Source organism: Cebus imitator, unplaced genomic scaffold, assembly GCF_001604975.1.
Source record: "Cebus imitator isolate Cc_AM_T3 unplaced genomic scaffold, Cebus_imitator-1.0 Scaffold488, whole genome shotgun sequence".
NCBI classification, from domain to species: domain Eukaryota; kingdom Metazoa; phylum Chordata; class Mammalia; order Primates; family Cebidae; genus Cebus; species Cebus imitator.
The window spans coordinates 736,290-763,774 of NW_016107803.1; the positions used below are offsets into that span (position 1 = coordinate 736,290).

General features: G+C 44.1%; 1 protein-coding gene across 1 annotated transcript in view; it reads left to right on the plus strand.

Annotated features, from left to right (window-relative positions):
• CLNK (cytokine dependent hematopoietic cell linker) overlaps positions 1-27,485 on the plus strand; it is a 199,158-nt gene that overhangs the window by 83,678 nt on the left and 87,995 nt on the right. The window contains exons 3-4 of the mRNA XM_017513218.2: positions 3,654-3,725; positions 15,912-15,940. Coding sequence (XP_017368707.1) covers positions 3,654-3,725; positions 15,912-15,940 — 101 coding nt within the window. The remainder of the gene's footprint in view (positions 1-3,653; positions 3,726-15,911; positions 15,941-27,485) is intronic.

Genomic DNA, 27,485 nt, shown 5'->3' on the forward strand with positions numbered 1-27,485 from the left:
TTTAAAAACAGGCTTTAACTACTCACTGTCCAGTTAGATGGCTCTTTATTTTCCAGCCTTGTTAATATTTTCCTTCAATAATCCACTGTAGGAAGAACAGCTCCTCCTGCCCATTCTCCATTCTCCCCACTTGCTTTCCTTCTCTCTCATGCATCCCTCTGCTGCTTCCAGCTTGGCCTCCTCTGGGTTCCTCTGCAACATAGCTGACACATACTCTGCAAGAAACGGGCAAACAGATGCGTAGCCCTGGTTCTTCCCCCTACTAGCCTGGCCACCTGGAACTAAATCCTCTCCACTCTAAGGCCCCATTTCCTCATCTGTAGCATGGAACTGAAGAGAATGCCTGCCCATTTACAACGAGTGTTGCTGCAAACATGAAATAAAAAGAGAGTTTGAGTTCAGCTCTCTTCTCTAAAAGGCCAAAACTGATTATCTAGAAGGGTCAGAGGTAGCTCCCAGGCTTTTGGGTTCTTGAGGCCCCTAGGAAGAAGTTGAGAAATTCCCAGACTGTGTCTCATCCTCCTAAAATTGGCTTTGTTAAAGCCATGTAGGCAAATGCTACATGGGCTGTCAGAGCACAGAAATGATACATATAACCTCTCACTAAGAAAAAGGTCTGTGTCTGATGGAGAATAACCAATTAGAAAGACCCAGAAAATAGTTCAGTGTTTATTATCTGGAACTTAGTAGAGAAGTCAGAGTGCAGATGGAAATTTGAGGGCTCCTACTCAGTGAAGGGGGTCAGAATTCCCCTGGTATCAGGAAGATTCAAAGGACTCTATCCAATTAACTACATGGCTCACTATTGTGTATGAGCCCATATTCACAGGCCATTTATGTATTTGTTATCTAGGTATCTATTTATTATCTTACAAACATTCCTGCAAGCATGCAGGGTCAGTTACCCAGTGTCCTGGGAGAGAAAAAGACGCCCAGGATACAACCTACCCTTGCAAAACTCCAATGCAAGGGGACATGGACATAGACATGCATAATGAATGCATGTGCAGTGCATTGGACAAAATAAGATTGTTTACTTGCATATGGCCTGGCTCCCTAAATACACTAAAAACTCCAGGAGGCAGCCTTCATCTGTTCTTTAATTACTATACCCTATTGCCTAATGCATTGCCTGGCATGGAAAAAACCCAATGACTGTTTGTCGAATAAATGAATGATTGGACTCACAAACAAATGAAATGAATGGCAATAGATAAGTATACAAAAGTACCAGAGAGACTCAAAGCGGAAGCAGTAGGAAAGAATTCATAGGAAAGTAATATTTGAACTTGACCTTGAAGAATGAAAAGCATTTTTCCAGGCCCAGAGGAGGCAAAAAGAATAATTAGGTCAATGATGGGATCATTTAAAAAAAAAGTCTGGCCCGAGGTCACAGTGTGGGGTGACCTGGCAGAGAGAAAGGGTAGCAGGAAATAAAGGAGAAACAGAAATGGGGTTCAGGGCCACTGGGGCAGGAATCTTAGCGATCATGGTTAAGACTTTGGGTTTTATCTTGCAGGAATAGGGAACTGATGAAGATTTTCAAGGAGGTGACTTGATAATATTCTGCTGTTAGTAACTAGAAAGGTTGTTCTTGCTGCAGTCTGGTGTATGGATTGGAGCCCAGGAGGCCAGGAAAGCAGTTAATGGTAGATGTTGGAGGCCAGCCTAGAGAGACTGAAAGCAGAAGTAAGGCTGAATATATTAACTGGCTCATGGGAGTGACAAATAAGAGACAGGGTCAGGAGGCATGTGGAAAATCTGACTGTTCGAATACGGTAACAGGTTAGGATGATGGCAATGACAGAGGGGAAGGAATGGGAAGACTCAAGGTTGGCACCCAGGCTACTGGTTTGGAAACCATGTGAACAATGGAGCCTCTCACTAGGAAAAAGGCCTGTGTCTGCTGGGGAATAACCAATTAGAAAGACCCAGAAAATTGTTCAGTGTTCATGTCTGGAACTTAGTAGAGAAGTCAGAGTACAGATGGAAATTTTTGAATTTAGCTGTATTTGGATAGGAAAAAAAAAATCGGTAATGGAATATGTGAAATAGTGCAATAATGAAATGTTAAAATAAAAAATGGAAAAATTAAATTAATTTTAATTAATAAATAATGAAATAAGCCATCATCTTTCTAGATGGTCAATTTATATAGTGACAAAATAACCCAAACAACTCACAGATTTTTAAATTTATTATGTTCTATTCTATGGACTACAGGCAGAATCCCTGTAGATGAAGAGAGAACCTCAAGTCCTCATGATGTAGTTCCTGGACTTCTTTGGTTTTGTGTGTACATGCATGTGTGTCCACGGAGCTCCTTGGTGGGCCAGGCATTGACCCATAATATTGAATTAATATATTCAGCCTTACTTCTGTTTTCAGCATCTCTGGGCTGGCCTCCCGTATCTACCCCTAACTGCCTTCCTGGCCTCCTGGGCTCCAATCCACACACCAAACTGCAGCAAGAACAACATTTCTAGTTATTAACAGTAGCGTGTTATTAAGTCACCTTCTTGAATTTTGCAGGATGCTAAGCCCTGCAAATCTCTGCTGTGGTGGAGATGGAAGTTCAACAGTCAGATGTGAACACAAGTTACTAGCTAAAACAAAAGTAGAATTAAAATTCAGGCAAGTGCTGTGAAGGAGCGAGTCTGAGAGGTCGAGGAGGATTCTCTGAGGAAGTAGCACTTGAGCTGAGTTCAGAAGTAAGGGCTGCAGTTAATGAGAAGGAAGACAAGGGCATCCGAGAAACAGCGAATGGTACCTGAAAGAGCCCCGTGGGTGGGAGCAGAGAAAGTCCAAGGACCAGGGAGAGGCAAATTTGCCCCAAGTGGAATTGTTAGGACAAGGGGAGTAACCAAGCTAAGGAGGCAGTTGTCAGGAGCATTTGTGGAGGAAAAAATCACCAGTCAGTGTTTGATAGAGCTCATGAAATGGCTGCAGAAGAAAGGAAAGTGTGTGAAACGTGGCTGATTAAATGAATGAGGAATGCATAACAATGATGGTTTATGGTAGTTAATATATTTAATGAATGTTAGCAAATTAACTCAATGAAAAACAATTTAATCTTTTCATAGAAAGTGCCTTCGCAAAGTGCCTAAATGATATGGGAGCTCAATAAATATTACTTGAATCAGAGTTGCTAAATGGTCTGTCTTCCCACATTGGGTAATGTTTGCTAGATTTTTATCAAATTCAACAAACATAGGAAAACATCTGAGACATTGCCTGGCTCACGGTTGCTGTTCCTCAAATTCTTTAACAGTCTTTCATCAACCATGTGGCAAAAGTATGATATTTTACAGAGGAGACAGTTACTGGCAGAGCTTAAGGAAGATACCAAGGTCACCCTGCTGATGAGGGAGAGGCAGCCCACATCCTTGCCTTGACTGGGCACTTATTCTGCCCCACACTACTGTTTTCTGTAAAATAAAGCTCTTACATTTAAAAATTAGGTAATTGAATTACTTTAAACATAGATTTTCTTTAACCTCAATGGCAATGCAGAGAGAGATTCAGAATTATATGTGAGACGTAATTACTTAAATCTGACTGGGTGGTTGTTTCTATGAATGAATGCACTTAATTAATTTTTTCCCCTAGCTTCTTGCTTTTTCCCAGCTATAATTTATTTTCTTTCATCCCAGGGGCAATAGAAGGACAACTAAAGGAGTATCCAATGATTTGAAATTCCAGAGCTTAAGTCTGCCGAAAAACAGGTCAGAATATTTACTTGTTTATTAATAGAGGAGTGAAAAAAAATTTAATTCTGTAGCAAATAAGCTGAGCATCACACACACAGAAATTGTCAATGTGATGGAATGACTGTCAGTGACTTAGAGTCAGATAGAGACCAAGGTGCAGGAGAAGGGGCTTGGCGGGGATGGAGGAGCCAGCTGGTGTGTGTGATACAAACCTATGCTGAGAAGCCCCACCTCCACAGCTTTGCAGGTCAGACCTCTTTCCGCCGACCCCTCCCAGGCTCTGAACAACCCCAGAGAGAGCCACTGATGGGGAGGCTTTTGTTCCTCTGCCAGTGAATGATTTGAATCATGGATCATGGATCAGGCCACAAGTTTGCCTTGGAGTCTCACAGCAAGCAGACAAGAGAGAGCCAAGTGCTTACACTGTTATCTGCTTTGTCCTTTGATAGAGAAAAACGTTTACTGAGCAGTTATGGCATCAAAACTTCCACAGGCTACTGAAAATGCAGAGACAAAAGACAGTCTTTCCCTCCAGGGCCCCGCAGACTAGTCAAAAACCTCAGAATCAAGTGCTAACTTGGAATTACTGACAAGAGACAAGACCTAAAGTCAAATCCAGCTCTGCGCTGCCCAGCGCTGTCCAGCACACTAAATCTGGGCCACTTCCTGAGAACAGTTCTGCACATGAGGATGTGCAGGCAGGACTCCCTGGCCAAGCCTTCCTGGAGTGGCTTCTATTCCTAGAGGTACCCAAGGGTCTTCGCAAGCTATATTAATCCTCGAATCCCAATTCAAGTCCATCCATCAAACATCCTTCAATCCCCCCTACTATGTACCAGACACTAGAAGCAATCTTGGAATCCTAAAATGTGCCGAAATAAATAGTTCCCCCAAGCAGACTGAATGAATGCCAGTAAGATGATGGAATACTTGAGATGTTTTTCAAAACCACTCTGAGATGAGGGAAATTTGTGGATGTTCTCAGATTTCTTTAATGTTTACATTAAATACATTTGAATAATGCATTTTAAGTCCATTTTCCTTACTTCTTGACAATAGCAAGAGATGGGAGATGGAAGGTTTCGAAGCCTTCCTTCAAATGGAGAGGGTTGAAGCAATTACGTACATCAAAGTAATGTTTACAGTTACATTTGGAGGGAAAAAAAAGACAGAGAAGAACAGTGCTTTTTTCTGAGGCAAATTATTTCAGAATGTGTCATAGCACGCTGAAGATATATTAAAAAGAGCAACAGATGATGTTTTTGCAACCTGTTCCAAACTATTTATAAACCTAAAATTTAAAAAAATCTATAGACATACAAATCTCTATACCACTGCATATTTTATAATGAATGTATTATATGAATATAAACTACTATTTGAGATATATAAATCAACTAAAACTGTCTGAAAACTACAAATTTTTGTCTACCGTCTTCCTTTAACTATTAACCAATGTATTTACTCCTGTAAAAATTTTAATTATCCACATTTGATGATAAGGTAAGGAAGAAGCTATTTGTGGGCAGCATTGCTGTGTAGAATGAGTCCACTGGATCGGATCGCAGCTGACCTGCTTATTAGCTGTGTGGTCCCAGACAAGCCTCTTTTCATTCCAACACCACCTGTGTTTCAGAAATCGTATTTGAAAAAGTAGACTCTCTTGTTCACTATTAAATCTCTTGAACTTTCCTGTGTTCACAAAATAAATGGATGACCCATGAAGTGTGCTAGGAATAGTGTAGGTTCTCATTAAATAACGTGGACTAAGACTCACTGAGTGCTCATTATGTGCGAGGTGCTGTTGTAAGAGCTAATAGGCAACTCGCACTGGATCCCAAAATTACACACTTATTAGTCTCCTTTTTACAGGAAAGAAGAATGCAGCCCAGAGAGGGTGAATAGCTTCCCTCGAGGCTCAGTGGCTAGTTGTGATACGGCAAATGGAAGCTGTAATTATTATTAATATCGACAACTCTGGTGCTCCCCACCACTGCCCTCATGCTAGGTTGAGTGTGGGAACTAACGCTCCTGAAAGCTCAAGAGGGCTGCTTCCCCCACAGCCCAGAAACCCCAAGCTCAAAAGTGCCTTGATCACCTGGTAATAAACAAAATAAAACGCCAAGCTGAGTGCTGGGCCCCACTTGGATGATACGGCCCGGGAGAATCTCCAAGAAAAATGCAGATCACATCCACATTCATTATCTATGAACTGTCCGCAATATTGAGATGAATGTGTTTCATAACATCTCATGAAAATTATCTCATTAAATCCCCGGTACCCACTTTTATTTTGTACTGTTTCCTCATGTATATAGTGAAAGAAAAACACCAATTGATGCTTCTCAATTAAATCCAAATTCCACTCAATAACTGAGCCCTCGATATGCACCAGAACTTTGGCACTTAATCTTCACCATAATGCTCTGAAGTAGGCATTCGTATTCCCATTTACAGATAGGGAAAAATAGCCTACAGAGGGTTACATGTTTTTGTCACAGTCTCAGTAGAAATTGGTACCAGTTGGATTTGAATGCAGAGTCTAGCTTCAAGTCAAGGGCGTTTCTGGGTTCCAAGTAATCAAAACTTCCTTATATGTCAGCATATCCATATGAATGCAGGTTTCGATTCTGATGAGTCACTAATCTACTCATGTCAAGTCTCCCCACCATGAGGAAGGAGCATGTACCCAGCCCCTGGAAAGCTCAGCCACATCTATCACAGGGAGGCTTGGTAGCTGTGGTTCCTAGAGCATGGGCCTGGGACCAGCAGATTCAACGTCATCTGGGAACTTAGCAGTGCAGATTCCCAGACTCTGGCCTGTTGCACCACTTCTGGTGTACCCGGGTTGAAATAAGCCCTCCCTGTGGGTTCCAATGTTTGCTCAAGTTAGAGAACCTCAGATGGAAGCCTGGTTACCAGGAGTACAAACTTCCAAGTTGGAGTGAGAGGCCCCTGGGCTGGAATTTTGCTCTGCCCCCACTTGCTGAGTGACAGTGAGTGGGGTGGAGGAAGGAAGATGGAAGGTAGAGGATGGCGGGGAGATGGGAGAAGTGGTGGGTGCAGGAGCTGTTTTCCCCACTAGGAAAATGTCTGGCCCCTTCCATTAACCTCCTTAAGTTCTCTTTGTTGGGCACTGGAAAAATCAAAGATGATCGAGACATAGTCCCTGACACCTGCATGCTCAGTGTCTGGTGGGAAGCAGAAGAGTGGGTGTGGAACTATAAAGTATATACACAACAGATCGTAAGCCTGTGCCATGCTCGTGGCAGACATACACACAGGACCAGGGAACAGGAGCGACACAGGGTCAACCAGGGAGCCGAAGGGCTTGCCAAGTCCTCACTCTAGCGAGCAGCGGCACCAAGGTTCCAATCCATGTCTTCTTGCCAAACTCTAGTCTCCTTTCCATCCCCTGCCTGTGACAGCGCTGCTGGGAACAGTGTCACTACACTATCCACATTCAGCCCCTTCCCATCCATCACCTCATTGGCTGTGGACTTCTTCGTCTCTGCCATAGCACTTGCAGCAATAGTTAGATCCAGGGGGACAAAGGGCAGGCAGCTGTAATTTCTCAGGGCCCCTGAGGCCCCGTTGTCATCCTTTGGAGACTGGAGTCTTTTTTTTTCTTTTTTTTTTTTTTTTTGAGAGTGAGTTTCACTCTATCACCCAGGCTGGAGTGCAGTGGTGCTATCTCAGCTCACAGCAACCTCCGCTTCCCGCGTTCAAGCAATTCTCGTGCCTCAGTCTCCTGAGTAGCTGGGATTACAGGCACCCACCACCATGCCAGGCTATGTTTTGTATTTTTAGTAGAAAAAGGGTTTCACCATGTTGGCCAGGCTGGTCTCAAACTCCTGACCTCAGGTGATGACTTCTCTTCAGCCTCCCCAAGTGCTGGGATTACAGGTGTGAGCCACTGCTCCGGGTCTGGAGTCCTCTTCTATTCTGTACACCAGGAGGCCTTCTACTGGGCCCCTTCAGCCAGACAAGACCAGGAGCTGGTTGACCACCACCTCCGCCTGCTCTCCTGACTGCTCTGGTCTGGCCCTCCTGCCCTGAGCCTCTATAGCACTGAGACTGCCATAAGGGTCACTCTTCTCACCGTGGGCCACCTCCTTGTCAGAAGGCATAGTGCCATCTAGAAAGATCTCACAAACAGAGAGCTTTGCTACAGGTTCTAGGTTCTTTCACAGAGGATGCAGGGAATAGAACATGGTGCTCCACTGGCTTTCCAGGAGTTGCCCCCAAAGGGCTCCTACAGAGTAGATGCTCAGGCCAGGCACTGTGGCACACGTCTGTAATCCCAGCACTTTGGGAGACCGAGACGGGTGGATCATTTGAGGTCAGGAGTTCCAGACCAGCCTGGCCAACATGGTGAAACCCGGTCTCTACTAAAAATACAAAAATTAGCCAGGTGTGGTGGCGGGCACCTGTAATCCAAGCTACTAGGGAGGCTGAAGCAGGAGAATCCCTTGAACCCAGGAGGTGGAGGTTGCAGTGAGCCGAGATTGTGCCACTGCACTCCAGCCTGAGCAACAGAGTGAGATACTGCCTCAAAAAAAACTAACAAACAAACAAAAAATAAAAAACAGAGTAGATGCTCAAGAAACACTGGCTGATGGGAGAGGAGGAAGAAGGAGTATCAAGGCAGAACCCTGGGGTCTTATGTTGTGGATACCCTAGGATGGTGTTGATCTGCAGTATACCAAGAGCCTCCTATGGTGCCTGACTTACCAGATACTTAAATAGATGTGAAAAAGAAACTTGAATAGGGAGAGAAGGATGGAGAAAAGAGGAAGTGGGGGATGTGGGGGAGGCTCAGAGAGGGGATGAAAGGATTTCAGGAGTTGCTCTGCCCACTAGAGGGATGTCTGAGCTAAGACAGGTCCAGCAAATCGTCCTGCTACTCTGCTTGCCTGCAGCAGAACCCACCAGAATGTCAAATCTTTTTGTTTTCATTGTTTAATATTTGTTGGGAGCATCAATAGCTGGTAGGAACAGGACTATAGCTTACACAGATGTGTTTTCTGCCCTCAAAGATCTTAAAATCTATTTGAGGAAAGGGAAAAAACACAGGTAAGGTTTTACCATATGAGAGTTATATAATAAATCAATAATGATATGTCTTCTTCTAGATTTACTAAATGCATGATTCGAGCAAGAAGTGCCACAGGTGCTCAGAGGAGGGAGGAGACCAGATGGGCCCTGGCAGGTCAGGCTTCTGAGTAGGTGGGAGCCTCACCTGGCCAGGCGGGTCTTGGGTATATGAGTTTGACGGGAGTTCTGAGTAGCACCAAACACCTCCAGTGTTTTCTCCAGGTTCCCTTCAGGGAATTGCATGCCCCATATATTTCTTATAAAAATAAAATAGGTAAGAGGAGAATTCTTGAAACCAATTGGGAATGCCTTCAAGAAAGAGTGAATCCATGTATTCACTTATTAAAAATAAGCCTTGGCCTGACTCCACCTTGGAGAGAATTTCATCTGGATCAGGAGAAGCTCTCTAATATCTAATCTTTAATGAAAATGTACAACCAATTCAGGGGAATTTAAGTGGAACTTGTGCACACATGTGGAGTAGGTTCCTACCATGCGCTAGGCACTCTGTTGGCCTTGCTGGGGTAGGACAGGTCCATGGGTAGACCCAGACATGATCTGCAGTGTATCTCTGGACCATCTCACTTTGGGATGCCCCTCTTTTCTATGCTTCCCTGTGCATGTGCATGTGGCATTCACTCATTCCCTCTCATATAGCAACACATTGGTGTGCACATGCTCCAGGCACTGTGTTAGGCACCAGATCTCCGTTTTAGGAGCTAGAGGTTCAGTCTAGGAAGTCTGAGAATTCAACTTGCATTCTGTTTTAGTTATGTCAGTGTGAGTTCCATTACCTAGGCACCAGGAACATGCCCAGCTAAGGAGAAGAGGGCATTGGTGGCCACATGGGAAGCAGGATACACAGTACGTCCAGGCCATCACTACCTATTCCCTGGAACATTATAAAGCCCACTCCTTCTCTCCCAAATCAGTGCTGTGTGTTCCTATGTTACTTCTATAAGACACAGTTCAAAGCATCCTTTAGCCTTGCAAACGTCCACACTACTTCCAGGATGACACAGGCTTTGCTAGTTCATCCCTCCAGATTGCCTACTCTCTGAGCACACTGTACATTTCCAAACCATAGTCCCCACAGCTCCACTATGTAAATGCCTCACCTTTGAGTGGTGGAGACAAAGAAAGAGAGATGCATCGTCAAACAGGCTCGGTGTGACTCCCGGGGCGGCTAACCTCAGCTAATCCATCTGCAAAGTTAAAGGATTAGTTTATTGTCTTTAATGTCTTCTGTGGCACTAGTAATATTTTATTCTGGCCCTCAAATTGAGATAAAGGTGCTTCCCACCAAGAATCGCTATGAGGTTTGGGTGAAATCATTTTTGTAAGGTGCTCAGTTCCAGGTGCAGTGCGGACATTCAACTAGAGGGAAGAAGGTGATGATGAATGCAGAAACTTTCCATCCTTCCTTGTTTTGCACTGGATTATATTTAAAATGAGTAACTCTTAGAAGTATAAATTGTCTTTCCAAATTTAGGGAATCTTATTCTAGAGTAGCCTTTTAATTTCAGGGGACGAACTTAAAATGAGACATGGTGCTGAGCCAGTTAATTTCAGAAGCTTGAGAGAGAGGGAAGGCTGGCAGTGTGAAATCACCCTGATCATTTCCCGAGGGTTTTGCTGCTGAATCCTGGACTAACAGTCGGTGCCTGGGGAGACCAAAGGACTGCATACCACACACGAGGGGGCAGAGAAAGATTCGTCTCCATGCCAGGAGCTTGACCCTGGAGACAGAACCAAATCCCTCTCTATGGGACTGGAATAACACACCATCCAAACTCTGTTCCCATGGATAAGTAGAAGGCAAGCATGCCCCATTTATTTCATCAGAGCCAGTTCTGCTGGGCAGCAGGAGAGAGAAGTGGAAGAGGGGGATGAGTTTACTTTAGTAGCTTTTAAAAATTAAAAATTATTAACTGTGTTTAATTATTTAAAATATCACAAATTAAAAATAATTCAGAATTTAAAATCGGTATTTGTAATGAGCTTTAAATATTAAAAAGCACAGGCCTCCAGAGGCCAGGCTTGTTCATTTCCTGCGCCATGAACTCTCCTGCCGCAGTGTTGACACCTGCTTACACACACCGGAAATAGAGAAGAAGGAGGACTTGCTTTCCTCAGGCCCAGACGTGAAGGGGAGCAGGGATAGGGAAGGCAGAAGGGCGGCTGCCAAGTTATAACACCATCCAGCTGTGGCCCGTTCGCACATGGCCGTGTTATCGATGCTGTTGACAAAAGGAAGCCGGGTGCATCCTTGTAATTCCCTGGCAAGCGGCAGCTTTCTAACACATGGGCCTTGCTTGAGTGCAGACAGAGTGCATCAAATCTCCATGAAGTTTGCTAGCAGTTCCCTTCATTAATCACCCCGGGCTGTCAAGTTGCAGTATGTTAACACAGGAGTCCTTTCAGATAGCTCATCCCTTGCTTGTGTCAAGACAATGTCCACAATCCATCTAGACAAAACTATGGTGTTCGGGACACCTCCCTGATCCCCTCCCTCCCAGACCCTAGGCGGCTGGTCCCAGCCCTCCACTTTTTCCTTCCTGCTTTGTTTCTGCAGCTCTCTGGCTCACTGCGGCAGACTCAGCTGGAATAACAGCACCATTCCCTGTTTTGCTGATGCTTCCTCTGCTAATTCACTTGGCTTGCATTGACGCACGGAGAGCCCCAGGGGGCCTACTCCCGGAGGATGTGACATATGAATGAGCACCATCACTCTGGAGCCCCACTGAGAGGCAGAGTGGATTAGATAAGACACTTGCACAATCCGGAGGAAGCTCTCAGACAAGAGAACTCCGCAGCTAAGTTGCTGCTATAGGCCTGTAAAGAAGAAGGGATTTGGAGGGAGTCGGACAAATCCCACCCAGCTCTGCTGATTGCTTGCGCCACTTCAGGCAAGATGCTGAATTCGTCTAAGTTTTAGTTGCAATCTACAAAGCGGAGCTTAAAATGCCTAAAGCCTGAGTCTATGCCTTAAACGTCCCCATCACCGCCAAAAGTTTCCTCCCAACCTCCTTACTTATTATTGTGTGTACATCAAGAACGATTAACATAAGATTTACCCTCTTAGCCAAACTTCAATTCTATGATACAGTACCACTAAGTGTAGGCACTGTGCTAGCCAGAAGATCTTGAGGACCTATGTATCGTGTCTAACCAAAGCTTTGTACCCTTTGACTAATATCTCCTCATTTCTCATTTTCTCCTCCACCCAGCCCTTGGAAACCACCCTTCCACTTTGCCTCTATGAGTTTGACTATTTTACATGTATCATAAATGTAGTATCATGTAATATTTGTCCATTCACAAGTATATACTTATATCCAGCCTCATCAAGTTGTATATATTAACTATGTACAGCTTTTTGTATGTTAAAAAAAAAAATAAGTAAACAGGAACATTTAATTTCAAAGTAAAATAAAAACTGTGAAAATGAATGTAAATGGGTTGAACAGACCATTAAAAAAAAAAATGCCTGCCAGCCAGAGTTGAACCTACCTCAGAGCTTAAACGGGTTATTTTCCTTTCTGTTTGGTGCCACTCTTTTTAGATGTCAAAAGACTGAGTTCTGCCTCCAAGTGTCTGAGACTGTGAACAACCCACTGGCCACTCTAGGCCCCAGTTCTCCCATTTAAAAACCTAATGCATTGGATAGCATTGTCCCCCACATGCTTTTTAGCACTAGCTTGCCTTTGATGCTAAAATCCAGATAAGGCCAGGGTTCGAAGATGGTCAGAAGATGGTCAGAACTCTAATTTAAAAGCCAAAGCTCTTTCTGGAATCTCAGGAACAGTTTGCCTTCCATTCAAAATTCCTGAGCTCAGATTTGCATGCTGCCTGCGCTGGATGATCTGCCTTCCGTCAATGGGATGGCTTGCCACGCTTATATTAAGCTAACTGTACACAATCACAAAAACGTATCATTTCCATTTCCATGTCATGAGTTGCAAGTCCTGGGAAACTTTTGAGGCCTTAGTCAAAGACCAAGATGTCAGAGAAGAGGCCATATGTTTTAAGTGTCAAGAGAAAGCTCTCAGGCCCTCGATAAATGATTTGCTCCTCACTGGCTGATTTACTGTTAATTTCTGCAGAAGCTTGAAAGGGCGCCAACTGTTAATTACAGGGGCTCCGAGGTCACAGCTGCGCGGTGCCTCCTAAGCAGGATTTGCCATTTCCTGTAGACCTGGGGTGGGGGAAACAGTAGGGCTGGAGAGGCAGATAGGCTGGTGTCAAATCCCTCACTCTTAGAGGTTCTGTGCAGTGGACAAGTTGTAGAGCCCTCTGACCACCCTGTTTCCTATTCTGTAAATTTGAGGCAATAACAGTGAGCCCACAGGTCATTTGGGGGTTTAAAAATGATGAGCAGGCTGGGCTCAGTGGCTCCCATCTGTAATCCCAGAACTTTGGGAGGCCGAGGCAGGTGGATCGCCTGAGGTCAGGAGTTCAAGACCACCCTGACCAACATGGAGAAACCTCGCCTTTACTAAAATTAGCCGGGTGTGGTGGTGCAGGCCTATAATCCCAGCTACTAAGGAAGCTGAGGCAGGAGAATCACTTGAACCCGAGAGGCAGAGGTTGCAGTGAGCCGAGATCACGCCATTGCACTCCAACCTAGGCAACAAGAGCGAAACTGTGTCTCAAAAAAAAAAAAAAAAAAAAAAAAAATGGTGAGCAGAAGCCAGCAATGTAGGCTGAAGTCAGACTCACCTTATAGACCGTGGTCTCCTGGTTACAGATATCTTACTGCTCACCTATTCTGTGCCCAATGTCCCAGACACCGAATAGACCTCATAAATATTTACACTTAGTGTGTGTTGTGATGTTGAATTAATTGCTCCTATGACGCACTTTGATTGCCTTGGAGGAAAGGTTTAATGCAAAGGCCTGTGATTATTAAAGGCACAAACAAGTCAGCTCACGGAAGCAGCGTCCTCAGGAGGCTTCCACTACCTTGGGGCTTTTCAAAGCATTGCCCAAAACTTAGGGAAAAGGTGTTTCCAAAAGGACCCCATCCAAGGGTTGGATTGTGGCTGTGCAAAGACCTTGTTGGAAAGTGAGACCAGGCGTGGTGGCTCATGCCTGTAAACCCAGCACTTTGGGAGACCAAGGCAAACAGATCACCTGAGGTCAGGAGTTCGAGACCACCCTGGCCAACATGGTGAAACCCCATCTCTACTGAAAATACGAAAAATTAGCCCAGTGTGGTGGTGCATGCCTGTAGTCCCACTTACTTGTGAGGCTGATGCAGGAGAATGGCTTGAACCTGGGAGGTGGAGGTTGCAGTGAGCCAAGATCTCACCATTGCACTCCAGCAACAGAGCGAGACTCTGCCTCAAAAAAAAGAAAAGAAAATGGGCAAAGACATTACAGATAACTTACCAAAGAAGACACATAAATGACCCAAAACCTTTCAGCAAAAACAAAATTCAGTATCTCACTAGTCATCAAGGAAGTGAAATGGGTAAAATGAGGAATCAAGTGCCATGTAGGCAAAGTGGTTCTTAAGTATAGATTTAAAGGTGGTGAGGTACAGTGAGATGATCACACTCCATGGGTAAGACTATAAATTAATATAAATTGGCGCAGCTCATCCAGAAAGCTACTGAGCAATATGCAACAAGGGGCCTAGAATGTTCACATTATTTGACTCCTTAATTGTGACTGATAACATCTCTCTATAGAAAGATTCAGAGATGAGGCTTGAAGATTCAAAGATGCAGGAATAATACACACGGCAACATGATTTTTAGGACTAGCAAGAACCTAAATGCCTCTTTGAAATATCAGGTAGATCAGGGGTGTCCAATCCCGGGCCCCAAACCAGTACCGGTCTGTGGTGTGTTAGGAACTGGGCTGCACAGCAGGAGGTGGACAGTGGACTAGCGAACATTATCACCTGATCTCCGCCTCCTGTCAGAGCAGCCGCGGCATTAGATTCTCAGAGGATCGCAAACCCTACTGTGAACTGCACGTGGAAGGGATCAAGTTTCACGCTCCTTATGAGAATCCTACTAACGCATGCTGATCCGAGGTAGAACAATTTCTTCCCTTCATCCTGAAACCATCCTCCACCCCCATCCGTGGAAAATCTCTCTTCCAGGAATCGGGTCCCTGATGCCAAAATGGTTGGGGACCACTGAGGTAGATAATCAGTACCTTGTTTTTGAATAACATTTGAAGATATAGAATGTATTCATAACATCAAAATTCTACACAATTTTATATTATTTTTTCAAGAGATCTTGCTAGGCTGCCCCGGTTGTACTTGAACTCCTGGGCTCAAGTGATTCTCCCACTCCAGCCTCCTGAGTACAGGAGGACTGGAGGTGTGTGCCACCATGCTGGGCTCTTTTATATTATATTTATGCTGATAAAAGAAAAACTTCAGCAGAATGAAATTTAAAGGAGCTTAACTGAGCAACGAATGATTTGAGAATCCGGCGGCCTTCCCAGCCAGAGGAGGCTCAGAGACTCCAGTGCAGCCACATGGTGGAAGAAGATTTATGGACAGAAAAAGGAAACCAATGTATAGAAAACGGAAGTGAGGTGGTACAGAAACAGCCAGGTAGGTTACTGCTCAGCGTTTGCCTGATTTGAACACAGTTTGAACCACTGGCTACATTTGATTGGCCAAAACTCTGTGATGGGCACAAGTGAAGGCTACTATCTGTTTACACCTCCACTTTTTATAGTTCATGATGTACAGGGAAACCTTTAGGCAGAACTTAAAATATGTAAGGAGGCGGTTTTAGGTTAAACTTGATTTAACAATACGTTTATGTGTTTAAATGTATGCATACATCTTCAGGTACGTACGTATACAGCTATGTACATGGGGATAACCAAAATATAATCTGTGGTGTCCATTTTTATTTTCTTCTATATGCTATTTTCTAGAAAATAGAAATATGTACAATATTTCTACATATAATAGAATAATATGTGACTTCAGGTCTATAATAGTACATACATAAAGTAACTTCAGAGGCTGACTTGTGCAATGACCCTTGATGACTGCCTGTTCCTATGCGGGGGGTGGTCGGTAGAGGCGGAGCAGTGGACGCTTAACTTGTTTCTTTTCTGCCGTAGGTCGTGGCCTCACCTCACTAGTGACACAGGTGAGTTGGGGCTCTCTGCCACCTAAGTGGTGGGAATGACCGCAAGGATCTGTTGGGCTGTTATTTCCATTCTTTTTTGTTTTCATTGCAATAAAACTATGGCCTATTTGAAATGCCATTAGCTACTAATGCCATTCCTTCCAGTTGCCCCAGGGTGCAGCCTGATCCGTGACTCTCACAAGCTTTGGAAGCTGGCTGGCCGGATGGGGATCCTGGCTCTCTTCTTAGCTTTGCAGCTTTGGATGAAGCACAGATCCTTCTGAGCCTGAGTTCCTTTATCTGTGCAATGGGTATAAGTCTACCTCAGTGCCAGTCCTGTGGCGACTCACTAACTTACCCCCAGAATATGGGTGGAAAGAATGAATGGTTCAAAAGCCAGCTTTGATGCTTCCCCTGTATCTCTCTTCACAGCCTATTTGCTGGTACTAGACACTTAACAGGAGCCCATTAAAGTTGGAGTAAAAGTATGTACTATTCACCCGGGAGGGTTATTATTTCAGGGAAAGTCCCACAGAACTTCCCTAGAAAGCTGAGGTCTACACAGAATGACTGGAATGAGGCAGAAAAACGCAGACATTGTCCAGAGGAAGCATGCAAAGAAGCGATGGAGTTGTGAAGAGTTACACAACCAGCAAAGGAATTTGGAAGCTTCACCATAGAACACATTGGCACATATAACTCAGCAGGTCCCACCCAGCAGCCAGGAGAACTGGGCAAAAGCAGAAGTGAAACTGGGAAATATGAGTTCACACAGGGAATGGGCCCCAGCCTTAATCCCCCTTACAGAAAAAGTTTTCATTCAGATTCCCAGTCAGGCTTAACCAAGGCTATGTTCTCTCAAGGTAGATGTTTCCAAATTGTGTTGGGGTCGTTAGTATGAAATGCACCTCTCCACCTACCTGCACCTCGCATCCCCTCCCACCCTGCACTGGCATCCTGGAGGATTGAGAATATTCTAAGGGGGTTGTACCTGGGAATGAAGTGGCTTGTCTGATGTGCTTGGTGACTGGTCAATCATAAAGCACACAGGTAAAACAGAGCAGCTAGCTCCACCTGCCTGTACCCTCTTTTTTCCATCTTGCTCCTCACCTTGGCTAAGGCAGAGAGAAACGGACAGATGGACATTCCTTTTCCTTAACAACAATCCAAAGACACCAGCAGGAAAAAGTGAACAAATTGAAACCCCTCAAAAGTCCATTGAGGCAAAGTCGCCCAGGCCAGCTCATACACCCTCAAACGTACACCTTACCAAGCATGACATTCCCAGTCTGTTAGAAATGACAGCCCAGCAGACCTATGCATACTTATGAATCAGTGCAGGCATACTTATGAACCACTGCAAACGTCTACTTGAGCATAGCAGACCTGATATAATTAAGATATGCATGAGGATTTACAAAAAAGACGGTGCCTGACGGCGGTATTTATAACATTCCCAGATACTTCAGGTTGTTTCCAATTTTTTACGATGGGATTATTTGAAAACAGGAGAGGGCATTCATGTGAGAAAATCCTATGGAGCTGTTAAAATGATGATGATGAAGCATATTCATTGGCATGGATAGATGGATAGCATGTTATTTTGTGAAAAAGGTAAAAATAGCATACACAGAGTGATAGAATATGTATAAACTATGTATCTATGATGTGCGGTGTGTGGGGTTATGTGTGTGTATCAGTGACTTGACTATAACCAAATATTTGTATATTTGTATTATTTGTTTGCTAAGGTAACATTTTAGTAATGTTTATTCCCTTCTTTTTTGCATATCTGTGTCTTATAATTTTCTACAGAAGCATATGTTTTTGTATGCTAAAAACAATCTATCAAAAAATATTCTTTAGAAAACTATTCCAAGCCTGGAGAAGACACACACACTTAAACTGGGACAATTTGTCAAGGTCAATGCCTTCTCAGAGGCTGAGACACAGAGAATAGTGCAATGTTTTCCATGAAATAAACTCATGAGTTTTTCTCCTTCCACTAAATAAAGAATGAAGTTGGAAAAGATGGCCCTATTTAGAAAGTGGGTCTTTCTGTCTTAAGCCTCCACATATAATGAAAACATTGATGAAGATAGATATTAGCTGATTTGATTTAAAAGACAAGAAATTTCATTTTGTCCAGGAAAATGCTACTTTTTAGTTTTTCTCAGGAAAGCAGTCTTCAAGGTTGATTTTTCCTTCTTGTAAAAGAAAAATTAATTCGGATTTTAGGACAAGAGGGAGACAGGCAGGTATAGAATATGTGAGCATCCAATGCCCCCTGCTGGCTGTTTCTAGATGCTGCAATGCCTGTATGTATTTAGCAGAGGCTGGCATCCTCCTGGTTCTCTCCCCAAGGTGTTGGCAATATTAGTGAACAGAAACAAATAAGAAAATGACAGTTGAATTGCTGGGACAAGCCAGGATTTCAAATCATCCCAAGACTGGTAAACACAAGGATTAACACTATCTTCAAAATTCAATTACAACAGTTAAAAATCACAACTGTTAAAAATGAATATTCTCAAGCCTATTTCAGGGTTTAAGCTTTTTGGCTGGCATACAAGGCCAGGAATCCTTACTTTTAACAAGATAGTTTCAATACAAGTAGTTCTGGGCCATTCTTCTTTATAGTTGCTGGCCGAGGGTTAAAGAGAGAGAAGGAAGAAAATTATCCAGACTGTTCCCATCAAGAAGCTGTTCTCAATTCTCTAGATAACAAATGTCTCTACATTTTGTTTGAATTTTTAAGGAGCACTCAAGGAATGGGATGGGAAGCAGCTGCCTTCTCTATCACCATTCACTCATTCATCCATCCATCCATTCAACCAATGTGTGGTAGGTCCATATAACCAGCTTTGGGCACAGATTTTTTTTAAAAAAAGAAAGAAAGAAAACAAAAATTAAAGGTCCTGGTGACTCAGGTAGTCTGAGAATGTATTACTGTATTTTGCAGATGAGGAAATTAAGAACTAGAGAACAGAAGTCAATTTCCAAGGGCCACCTGGTGAGAACATTGTGCCTGTTTTTCAAATTCCCATTCAACGTTTCCTGTGTAGCTATTTCTGTGAGTTTGGACTATTTGTGGCTTAGAATTATTGCCTCATAATCTTCAGATCAAAGAACTGCTGTTCAGTGAATAAACTGAAATGCCCAGAGAGCTAGATCACTGAGTCCGTCTCTCTCCTCTCTCTTTATATGTGTGTGTATGTGTGTATGTATACACACACATATACGTGTGTGTCACATACTAATGGAGATGTGTTCTGAAAAGTACATCGTTAGGGGATTTCAACATCGTGTGGACATCATGGAGTGTGCTTACACACACCTAGATTGGGTCGCCTACCACATACCTAGGCCATATACTATGGCCTGTTGCACCTAGATTACAAACAAAACATCCTGAAAAGGATGTTACTATGCTGAATATTGTAGGCAGTTACAACACAATGCTAAAAATGTGTGTATCTAAACATAGAAAAGGTATAGTAGAAATACAACATAAAAGATAAAAATGGTACTCCTGTGTAGGACACTTACTATAAATGGAGCTTGCGGGTCTGGAAATTTCCCTGGATGAGTCAGTGAATGAGTGGTGAGTGAATGGGAAGGCCTAGGGCACTGTAACCCAATGGGGCCATTATCATCTCTACACTTAGGCTACCTTAAATTGATAAAACTATATTTTTTCTTCGATAATAAATTAACCTTAGGTTACCATAACCTTTACAATTACAACTGTTTAAAGTTTTGTGACTTTTTGGCTCTTTCCTGATAACTTACCTTAAACAAAAATGCATTGTAGCATTTTACAAAAATATTTTCCTTCTTCATATACTTATTCCAGAAGGTTTTTTTTCTATTTTTATTTATTTTTTAAATGTTTTAGCCAAAAACTGAGACACAAACACACACATGAGCCTAGGCCTACACAGCGTCAGGATCATCAATATCACTGCCTTCTGCCTCCATATCTTGTCCACTGGAAGGTCTTCAGGAGCAGTGGCAGGCACAGAGCTGTCATCTCCTAGAATAAGAATGCCTTCTTCTAGAACCTATCCAGAGGGACCTGTCTGAGGCTGTTTTGCAGTTAACTTTTTCTAGTAGGTAGAAGGATGCTTTAAAATAACAATAAAAAGTGGCCGGGCATGGTGGCTGGCACGTGTAATCCCAGCACTTTGGGAGACCAAGGCGGGTGGATTGCCTGAGGTCGGGAGTTAGAGACCAACCTGACCAACATGGAGAAACCCCATCTCTACTAAAAATACAAAATTAGCTGGGCATGGTGGTGTGCACCTGTAATTCCAGCTATTCAGGAGGCTGAGGCAGGAGAATCACTTGAACCCGGGAGGGAGAGGTTGCAGTGAACCGATATCACACCATTGCACTCCAGCCTGGGCAACAAGGGGAAAACTCCATCTAAAAAAATAAATGAATGAAAAGTAAAAAGTATTATCTAGTAAACACATAAACCAGTGTTACAGTTATTTTATCATTACGAAGTATTACATACTAAACATAATTGTATGTGCTAGACTTTCATATGACTGGCAGCTGTGGGGTTATTTACACCAAGGTCACCACAAGCACGTGAGTCCTGCATTGTGCTATGATGTTATAATGGCTACAACATCATGAGTAATGATACGGATCCGATGAGTGGAGGAACAGCAGAGTCCTTAGTCTTGTACCCAACTGGTTAAAACGACACAGACACATGTAGAGTAGTTTTAAGGAGTGCAGAGTTTAATAGGCAAGAAAGAAGGAAGGAAGAAGAAAACAGCTCCCTGGTGCAGGGAAAGAGGAATGGGGGATTTGAATAAAGAGAAATCCCGATGTACCGCAGAAAAGTGGTTGCTTATAAGTGGAGGCTGGAGGAGGTGGAGCCTGATTTGCATAGGGCGTAGGGGATTGGTTTGACCAGGCATGTCATTCATGTAGCCTGTGAAAAAACTGGCCCTCCCACCTTAGCTTTTAATATGCAAAGCAAGGTGCCATGATGTTCTGCACAAAGAGAGGGTGCAGATGTGGGGGTGGCCATGTTGCCAGGCACAAGTGGGGCAAGGGCAAGAAGGGGGCGGGAATCACCGTGTTTGTGTGGACCCGGTTTCTAATGGCTTGCCTTTGCATATCAAAGCTTGCCAGAGGCTCTGAGAGCTGGGGCTTTCCTGCTAGATGAGAAACATTTCTGGAGCTGCTCTTAAAAAAACAAAAACTTTCCAAGGACCCTTTTTCCTCTCTACTTGCCTAAAACAATTTCTTAATAACTCCTGTAACAGTAATAGGAATTTTTCTGCTCCACTATAATCTTATGAGATCACAGTCATCTCTGTGATTCATCGTTGACCAAAACAGGGTTATGTGGCATGTAAATGCATATTTTTTTCCTATACCTATCTCTTTCATTTCCCTCTTCCTTCTTTTCTTCTTCCTAATTACAAGCCATATAGTCAAAACTCATTGACTATCATAATCCTTTACTCAGGAATGGTGAAAAGGAATACAAGAAAGCTGATTTCTCCCTTTCCCTGCAGACATAGATTGATGCCAAACTGAAGATGTTCTGAAGTTTGGAAACTTCCAGGGGAAAAGGTGTAGACTACCCCATTTCTCATTATACTGAGTAAAATCAGCTTGATGCCCTCTATCCCCAAATATCATATGGCTCCTAAGAGAAACTGAGGAAGGCCGCACAGCATAGAGAAAAGAAAGTGTGTGGGGTTGTCAATCCGGACCCCAGAGTTTGAACCCTGGTTCTCTCACACCACCAACGAGGCTTAGGACCTGAGGATGAGGAAAAAGGAAAGACACCTATATACACGGAGTCCCCAGCTTGTGCCTGGCACTTTATAAATGTATCCAATTTAGTTTCACAGGACTGATCTCATTATTCTCACTGTAAAGACAAGGTAAACCAGCCAGGCGCAGTGGCTCATGCTTATAATTCCAGCACTTTGGGAGGGTGAGGCAGGTAGACCACTCGAGGTCAGTTGTTCAAGACCAGCCTGGCCAACATGGTAAAACTCCATCTTTACTAAAAGTACAAAAATTAGCCAGGCATGGTGGTGCACGCATGTCATAACAGCTATTCAGTAGGCTGAGGCAGGAGAATTGCTTGAACTCTAGAGGCAGAGATTGCAGTGAACCGAGATCATGCCACTGCACTCCAGCCTGGGTGAAAGGTTGAAACTCCATCACAAACAAACAAACAAACAAACAAATAAACAGATAAGGTAAAACAAGTCCAAGAGACGTTAGAATATTTGGAAAGAAATCGGAGAAGTAGAACTCAAATCCATAACAATGCACTTGTTGGTGTTATGTGCCAAACAGTTTTGGCCTCTGTATTTTTTTAAATCTTATCATAAGGGGACACCCTTATTTTAAGGTGACCACTGAATCCCTGTGCCTCACAGCTGAAGGGGATCCCAGCTTGAAGAACCAGTGTGAAGAAGAATCAGCAGGTGGATGTCAACAGAGTTGTATGCTGAAAAATCCACACGTTGTTTAAAAATCAGCACTAAAAATGAACAAGTTCTTGATATAGACCTGAAAGCAGTGCTAACGACCCAGGTTGAGTGAGAAGGATTTGATTGTGAAGTTAAACTTGAAAAGACAAACACAGAACACAGCATCTTGTTACTGGGCGCTAAGCCAAGAAGTTATCCTATGGGAATTATATGTTGATTTCCCACCTAAATTCCATTGACCAAAGCTTCTCAACAGCCATTTGAGGGTAGGTACTATTATTCCCATTCTACAGGTTAACCCTGGTTAACTGAGGCTTATAAGTAATTGGGTTTACCTGAGATCACATCGCTCAAGAGTGACAGGGCCAGGATTTAAACCTGAAACTTCTCAACCAGCTCCCATGAAATACATGTTGCCTTCCTCGTGCCTTTGATCAGCAGCTCTGCTCTGTTACTGCCAAACACTGACCTCCATAAGGAGATAAAACATCAAAGACTGCAAGGCACTTAAAAAAAATCAGGGGCTTAAACACGATAGATGCTTATTTTTTTTTCTCTTATATAAGTCAAGTCCCAAAGTAAGCAGTCCGACACTCTTTGGCAGCTCTGATCCTGGAAGCCCTCAGAGACCCTGTTCTTCCTGCCTTCTTGCTCCCTCCCTTGTTTTGGCCTCAATCTTACAGCCTAAAATAGTGATATCTGTACTCCAGGCAACAGGATGGAGAAAGAAGAGAAGAAGGAGAAATAAATGTGCAGGCCCGGCACAGTGGCTCAAGTCTGTAATCCCAGCACTTTGGGAAGCTGAGGCAGGTAGATCATCTGAGGTCAGGGGTTCAAGACCAGCCTAGCCAACATGGTGAAACCCCATCTCTACTAAAAATACAAATCTTAGCCGGGCGTGGTGGTGGGTACCTGTAATCCCAGCTATTAGGGAGACTGAGGCAGGAGAATTGCTTGAACCCGAGAAGCGGTGGTTGCAGTGAGCTGAGATCGCGCCACTGCATCACTGCACTCCAGCCTGGACAACAGAGCAAGACGCTGTCACACATACACACACACAAAAGTTCATAACAACTTCAGGAAGTATCCTAAAAATTGTGACTTGATTTTCCACCTAGATTCCATTGACCAAAACTTGGACTCATGGCCATGTGTAGCTGCAAGGAAGATGTATAGCTCCAGGTGACCACATGCCCAGCTAAACAGCAAGGGGTTCTAGTACCTGCAAATACAGAGAAAATAGACATGGGGAGACACACAACTGTCTCTGCCACAGAGTGGTTAATGACAGGTAACCAGGACTCACAGACCTCTCAATTTTCAACACATATTATTTTTTTTATTATGCTTTAAGTTCTGGGGTACGTGTGCAGAACATGCAGATTCGTTATATGGTATACACGTGCCGTGATGGTTTGCTGCATCCATCACCCCATCATCTACATTAGGTATTTCTCCTAGTGCTCTCCCTCCCCTAGCCCCCCACCCCCCGACAGGCCTGGGTGTGTGATGTTCCCCTCCCTGTGTCCATGTGTTCTCATTGTTCATCTCCCACTTAGGAGTGAGACCATGTGGTCTTTGGTTTTCTGATCTTGTTCAACACGTATTATTAAATCTAGCTGGCAACCTCCAGTTTGGAGCCAACCCTGATCATTGCCACGCCTCTCCTTCCCTTCTTCACTCTCCCAAGTCTTCTCTTGTAACTGAAATGAAACCAGAGGCTGGTTTTGCCTGGGGGAACTGTCTGGCATTAGAACGTCTGAGAAACCTGCTAAGTGACTTTCCTTTCTAGAGAAATGGAAAGTGCTAACCCTCTGCAGGCTTCCTGATTTTATCTCTCTCCTCATACAAGATAAGCATATTCTTGCCATAGGACCCACTGGGAATTCTTCCAGTCCAGGATTTCCTCTGAATGTGAATATCCCATGGCAACAGCATTTGAAGGTCCACTGGCTACCCCGTCCCTGAAAAGCCACTAAATGGGGGCACAGATGAAGGCACCGGTCCTGTACCTCCAGAAACTTAAGCTCACAGAAGTGTTTCCAAATGAAAATAATCCGAGAGTCTCTATTTACTTAATGGCCTACCTTCCTTTGGAAGGGAATTGGAGCTTCTAGGTTAGCGGTTCTAAAACTTCGGGGTGATAAATGTCACCACAGGAGCTTGAGGAGAAAAGCAGACTGATTGAACTGGTTTGCTCTGGGGCTCAGGGTTTGCCTTACTTACCTTTTTCAGCTCCCAAGGTGAGGCTGATGCAAATGGTGAGGAGACCCCAGTTGGATGGGTATTGGCCAAACACCCCTGTCATCCTTGGCTGGGCCTCTGTAGATGCGAGAAGAGCTGTTGAAGGGCTAGAGTCATTGCCTTCTGCCTATCAGGAGACCCCCTGGGCTTTACACTGCACATATCCATCTTCACTTCCCTCTTAAAAATAACTTTCAAAGGGACATTGTTTTTTTGCAAAAAGATGTTTCCTTGAGGGAAACACAGAAGTCAGTTGTTCTCTGGAGCTGTCTGGTGTCTGTAGGTGATGAATGACCCTCCACACATCCACACAACACAACCATAACTCTCCCGGGATGCAGATGTGAAATCTACTGAGAAACTCCTTCTCTTTTTCGAAAATGGCCCTAGGAAGCCAATCTATCTTTAGGGTCCGGGAAGAGGCAAAGGCCTGGAAGGGTTTGGGTGAGCCACTTTGGTGGAGATCCGGGTCCACGAGAGGAAGTGTAAAGCTCTATTCCCTCAGCGCGGGTGAAGGAAGGTTCTGCCATGGCTTCCCGGCTCTGACATGTTCCTGCTGTATCGCATGCTATATTTGACAATTGACTATTTATTTATTGTGCATTCACCATATGCCCATCTCTGCTACACGTGGGTTGCAAAAGCCATCAGGAGCCTGAAGTCTTGCCATTGCCTGGGGGAAGGCAGGTACCACAGTCTGTAATGAGATTATTTACTGGTTGGCTTTGTTCCTAAATGCTATGGAGAAATTTTTTTTTAAAAAGTATGAATCAGGGAGGACTACCATCTATAATGAATAAACTACAAATGTTAGTGGAATATAATATAGGTTTGTTTCTTGCTCACATCACAATCCAATGTGGATCAAATGAAGACTTTTTCCAAACACTCATTCTGATTCACCTCCCTTTTACCCAATGGCTTCCATCATCCCCATGGGCCTCAGGGACTCTGTCCAGCCACTGAGGCAAGAACAAGAGCATGGAAGGTCAAGTAGGGCAACCTAGAGTCCATCACAGTCAACGATGAGGCAAGAGATCCATGCCATGCCCACCCACCTGCCCAATGCAGGGGAAGGAGAGAGACGTACAGCAGCCAAGCACTACAGGAAAAGGAGGTTAGCCTAGTGCACACGTGTGGGCAACATTCTCACTGCCATACCAGGTGCCAGGGGTGGTGAGGAACGGGGCTGGAGAGGTGCTTTTTAATTTTTGCCTGACATCGGTGGTCAGGGAAGACCACTCCAGGGGAGATGACATTTCAGATACAGTTGGATGGTGGACAAAGATCCACACAGGCAGAGCCAAGAAAAGAGGGCTCTAGACAGAGGGATGGTGTGTGCAAGCTCCTGCAACAGCATGAGCTGGGTGTGCTGGGAGACTCAAGGGATAAGACTAGGGAATTTAGCGTGAAAGAACTAAAGTTTAAGAAAACTATAGGCTGGGTGCAGTGGCTCATGCTTGTAATCCAGCACTTTCATAGGCCAAGGCAGGTGGATCATTTGAGGTCAGGAGTTCAAGAGCAGCCTGGCCAACATAGTGAAACCCCGTTTCTACTAAAAATACAAAAATTAGCTGGGCATGGTGGTGTCCTCCTGTAATCCCAGCTGCTCGGGTGGCTGAGGCATGAGAATCACTTGAGAGGTTGAAGCCACTGAAGTGGGAGGTGAGAAAGAGGTAGAGGAAGAGTTTCATGGTTATCATTACAGAATAGTGAGACTGGCTTTATTCCAGACGATGGAGATAGCTATAGGCATTACCGTAATGAGCATTTGCAGTATGGGAGAGATTGGGATCAACTCAAAATACAATAAATACAAGTGGAAATTTACAGCCAAGGGAGCAGGGAGAGGGTATGGGAAAGGAAATTACAAAGAGAAAAGTTTTTGTTAAAAAGAAAAACAACAACAAAATGAATAAAGCCAGAAGAAGATGTAGAAATGCTTATCATTTCATGGTTCTCCTTTACAAAGGGTGGGGGCAGAGGTGGATTCCGGCTAAACTGACCTGAAAGGATTCTTGCTGAAGGCAGGCCAGGGCGATCAGATATCATCATGGGAGGAAGGTGGCAGAGGAGGCCCTGATTAGATGAGATGTGGAGGGTGACCAGACATGGAGAATGGGAGATTCTGGCTAAACTGACTTAGCGGGAGTCTTGCAAAAATTGGACAATGCAGAGATGAATGCGGAATCCCACAAAGTAAGGCCTCATAGAGAAGAGAGTTCACGGGAGCCTGACTACAGTTTGGTCCAGGAGAGAAGAGGCAGGAAAGGGATGAGATCAGAGAGCAGGGTGGAGGCAGGTTGTGCTGAGCTCTGGGGGCCACACAGGGCACCTGGACTGTAGGACATGGGCAACGAGTGACATGAACTGATGCACAGTGTCAGGACCATGCTTTAAGATGGCATTTCCAAAACTCGGCACTGATGGCACAGATAGGTACTCTAGGAGACTGAGAGATAAAGATATTTCCTTTCCTAAAGAACACACAAGAAAGAAGTAATCAGATCCTGCCGTATTTCAGGGTCATGGTGAGACAGAAAATACATGCTTTAACAGTTCAATGAGATTGATGAGGCCTGGAGTGGTCAGAGAGAAAAGCAGGGAAATAGCCCGGGCGCAGTGGCTCAAGCCTGTAATCCCAGCACTGTGAGAGGCCGAGGCGGGTGGATCACGAGGTCAAGAGATCGAGACCATCCTGGTCAACATGGTGAAACCCCGCCTCTACTAAAAATACAAAAAATTAGCTGGGCATGGTGGCATGTGCCTGTAATCCCAGCGACTCAGGAGGCTGGGGCAGGAGAATTGCCTGAACCCGGGAGGCGGAGGTTGCGGTGAGCCGA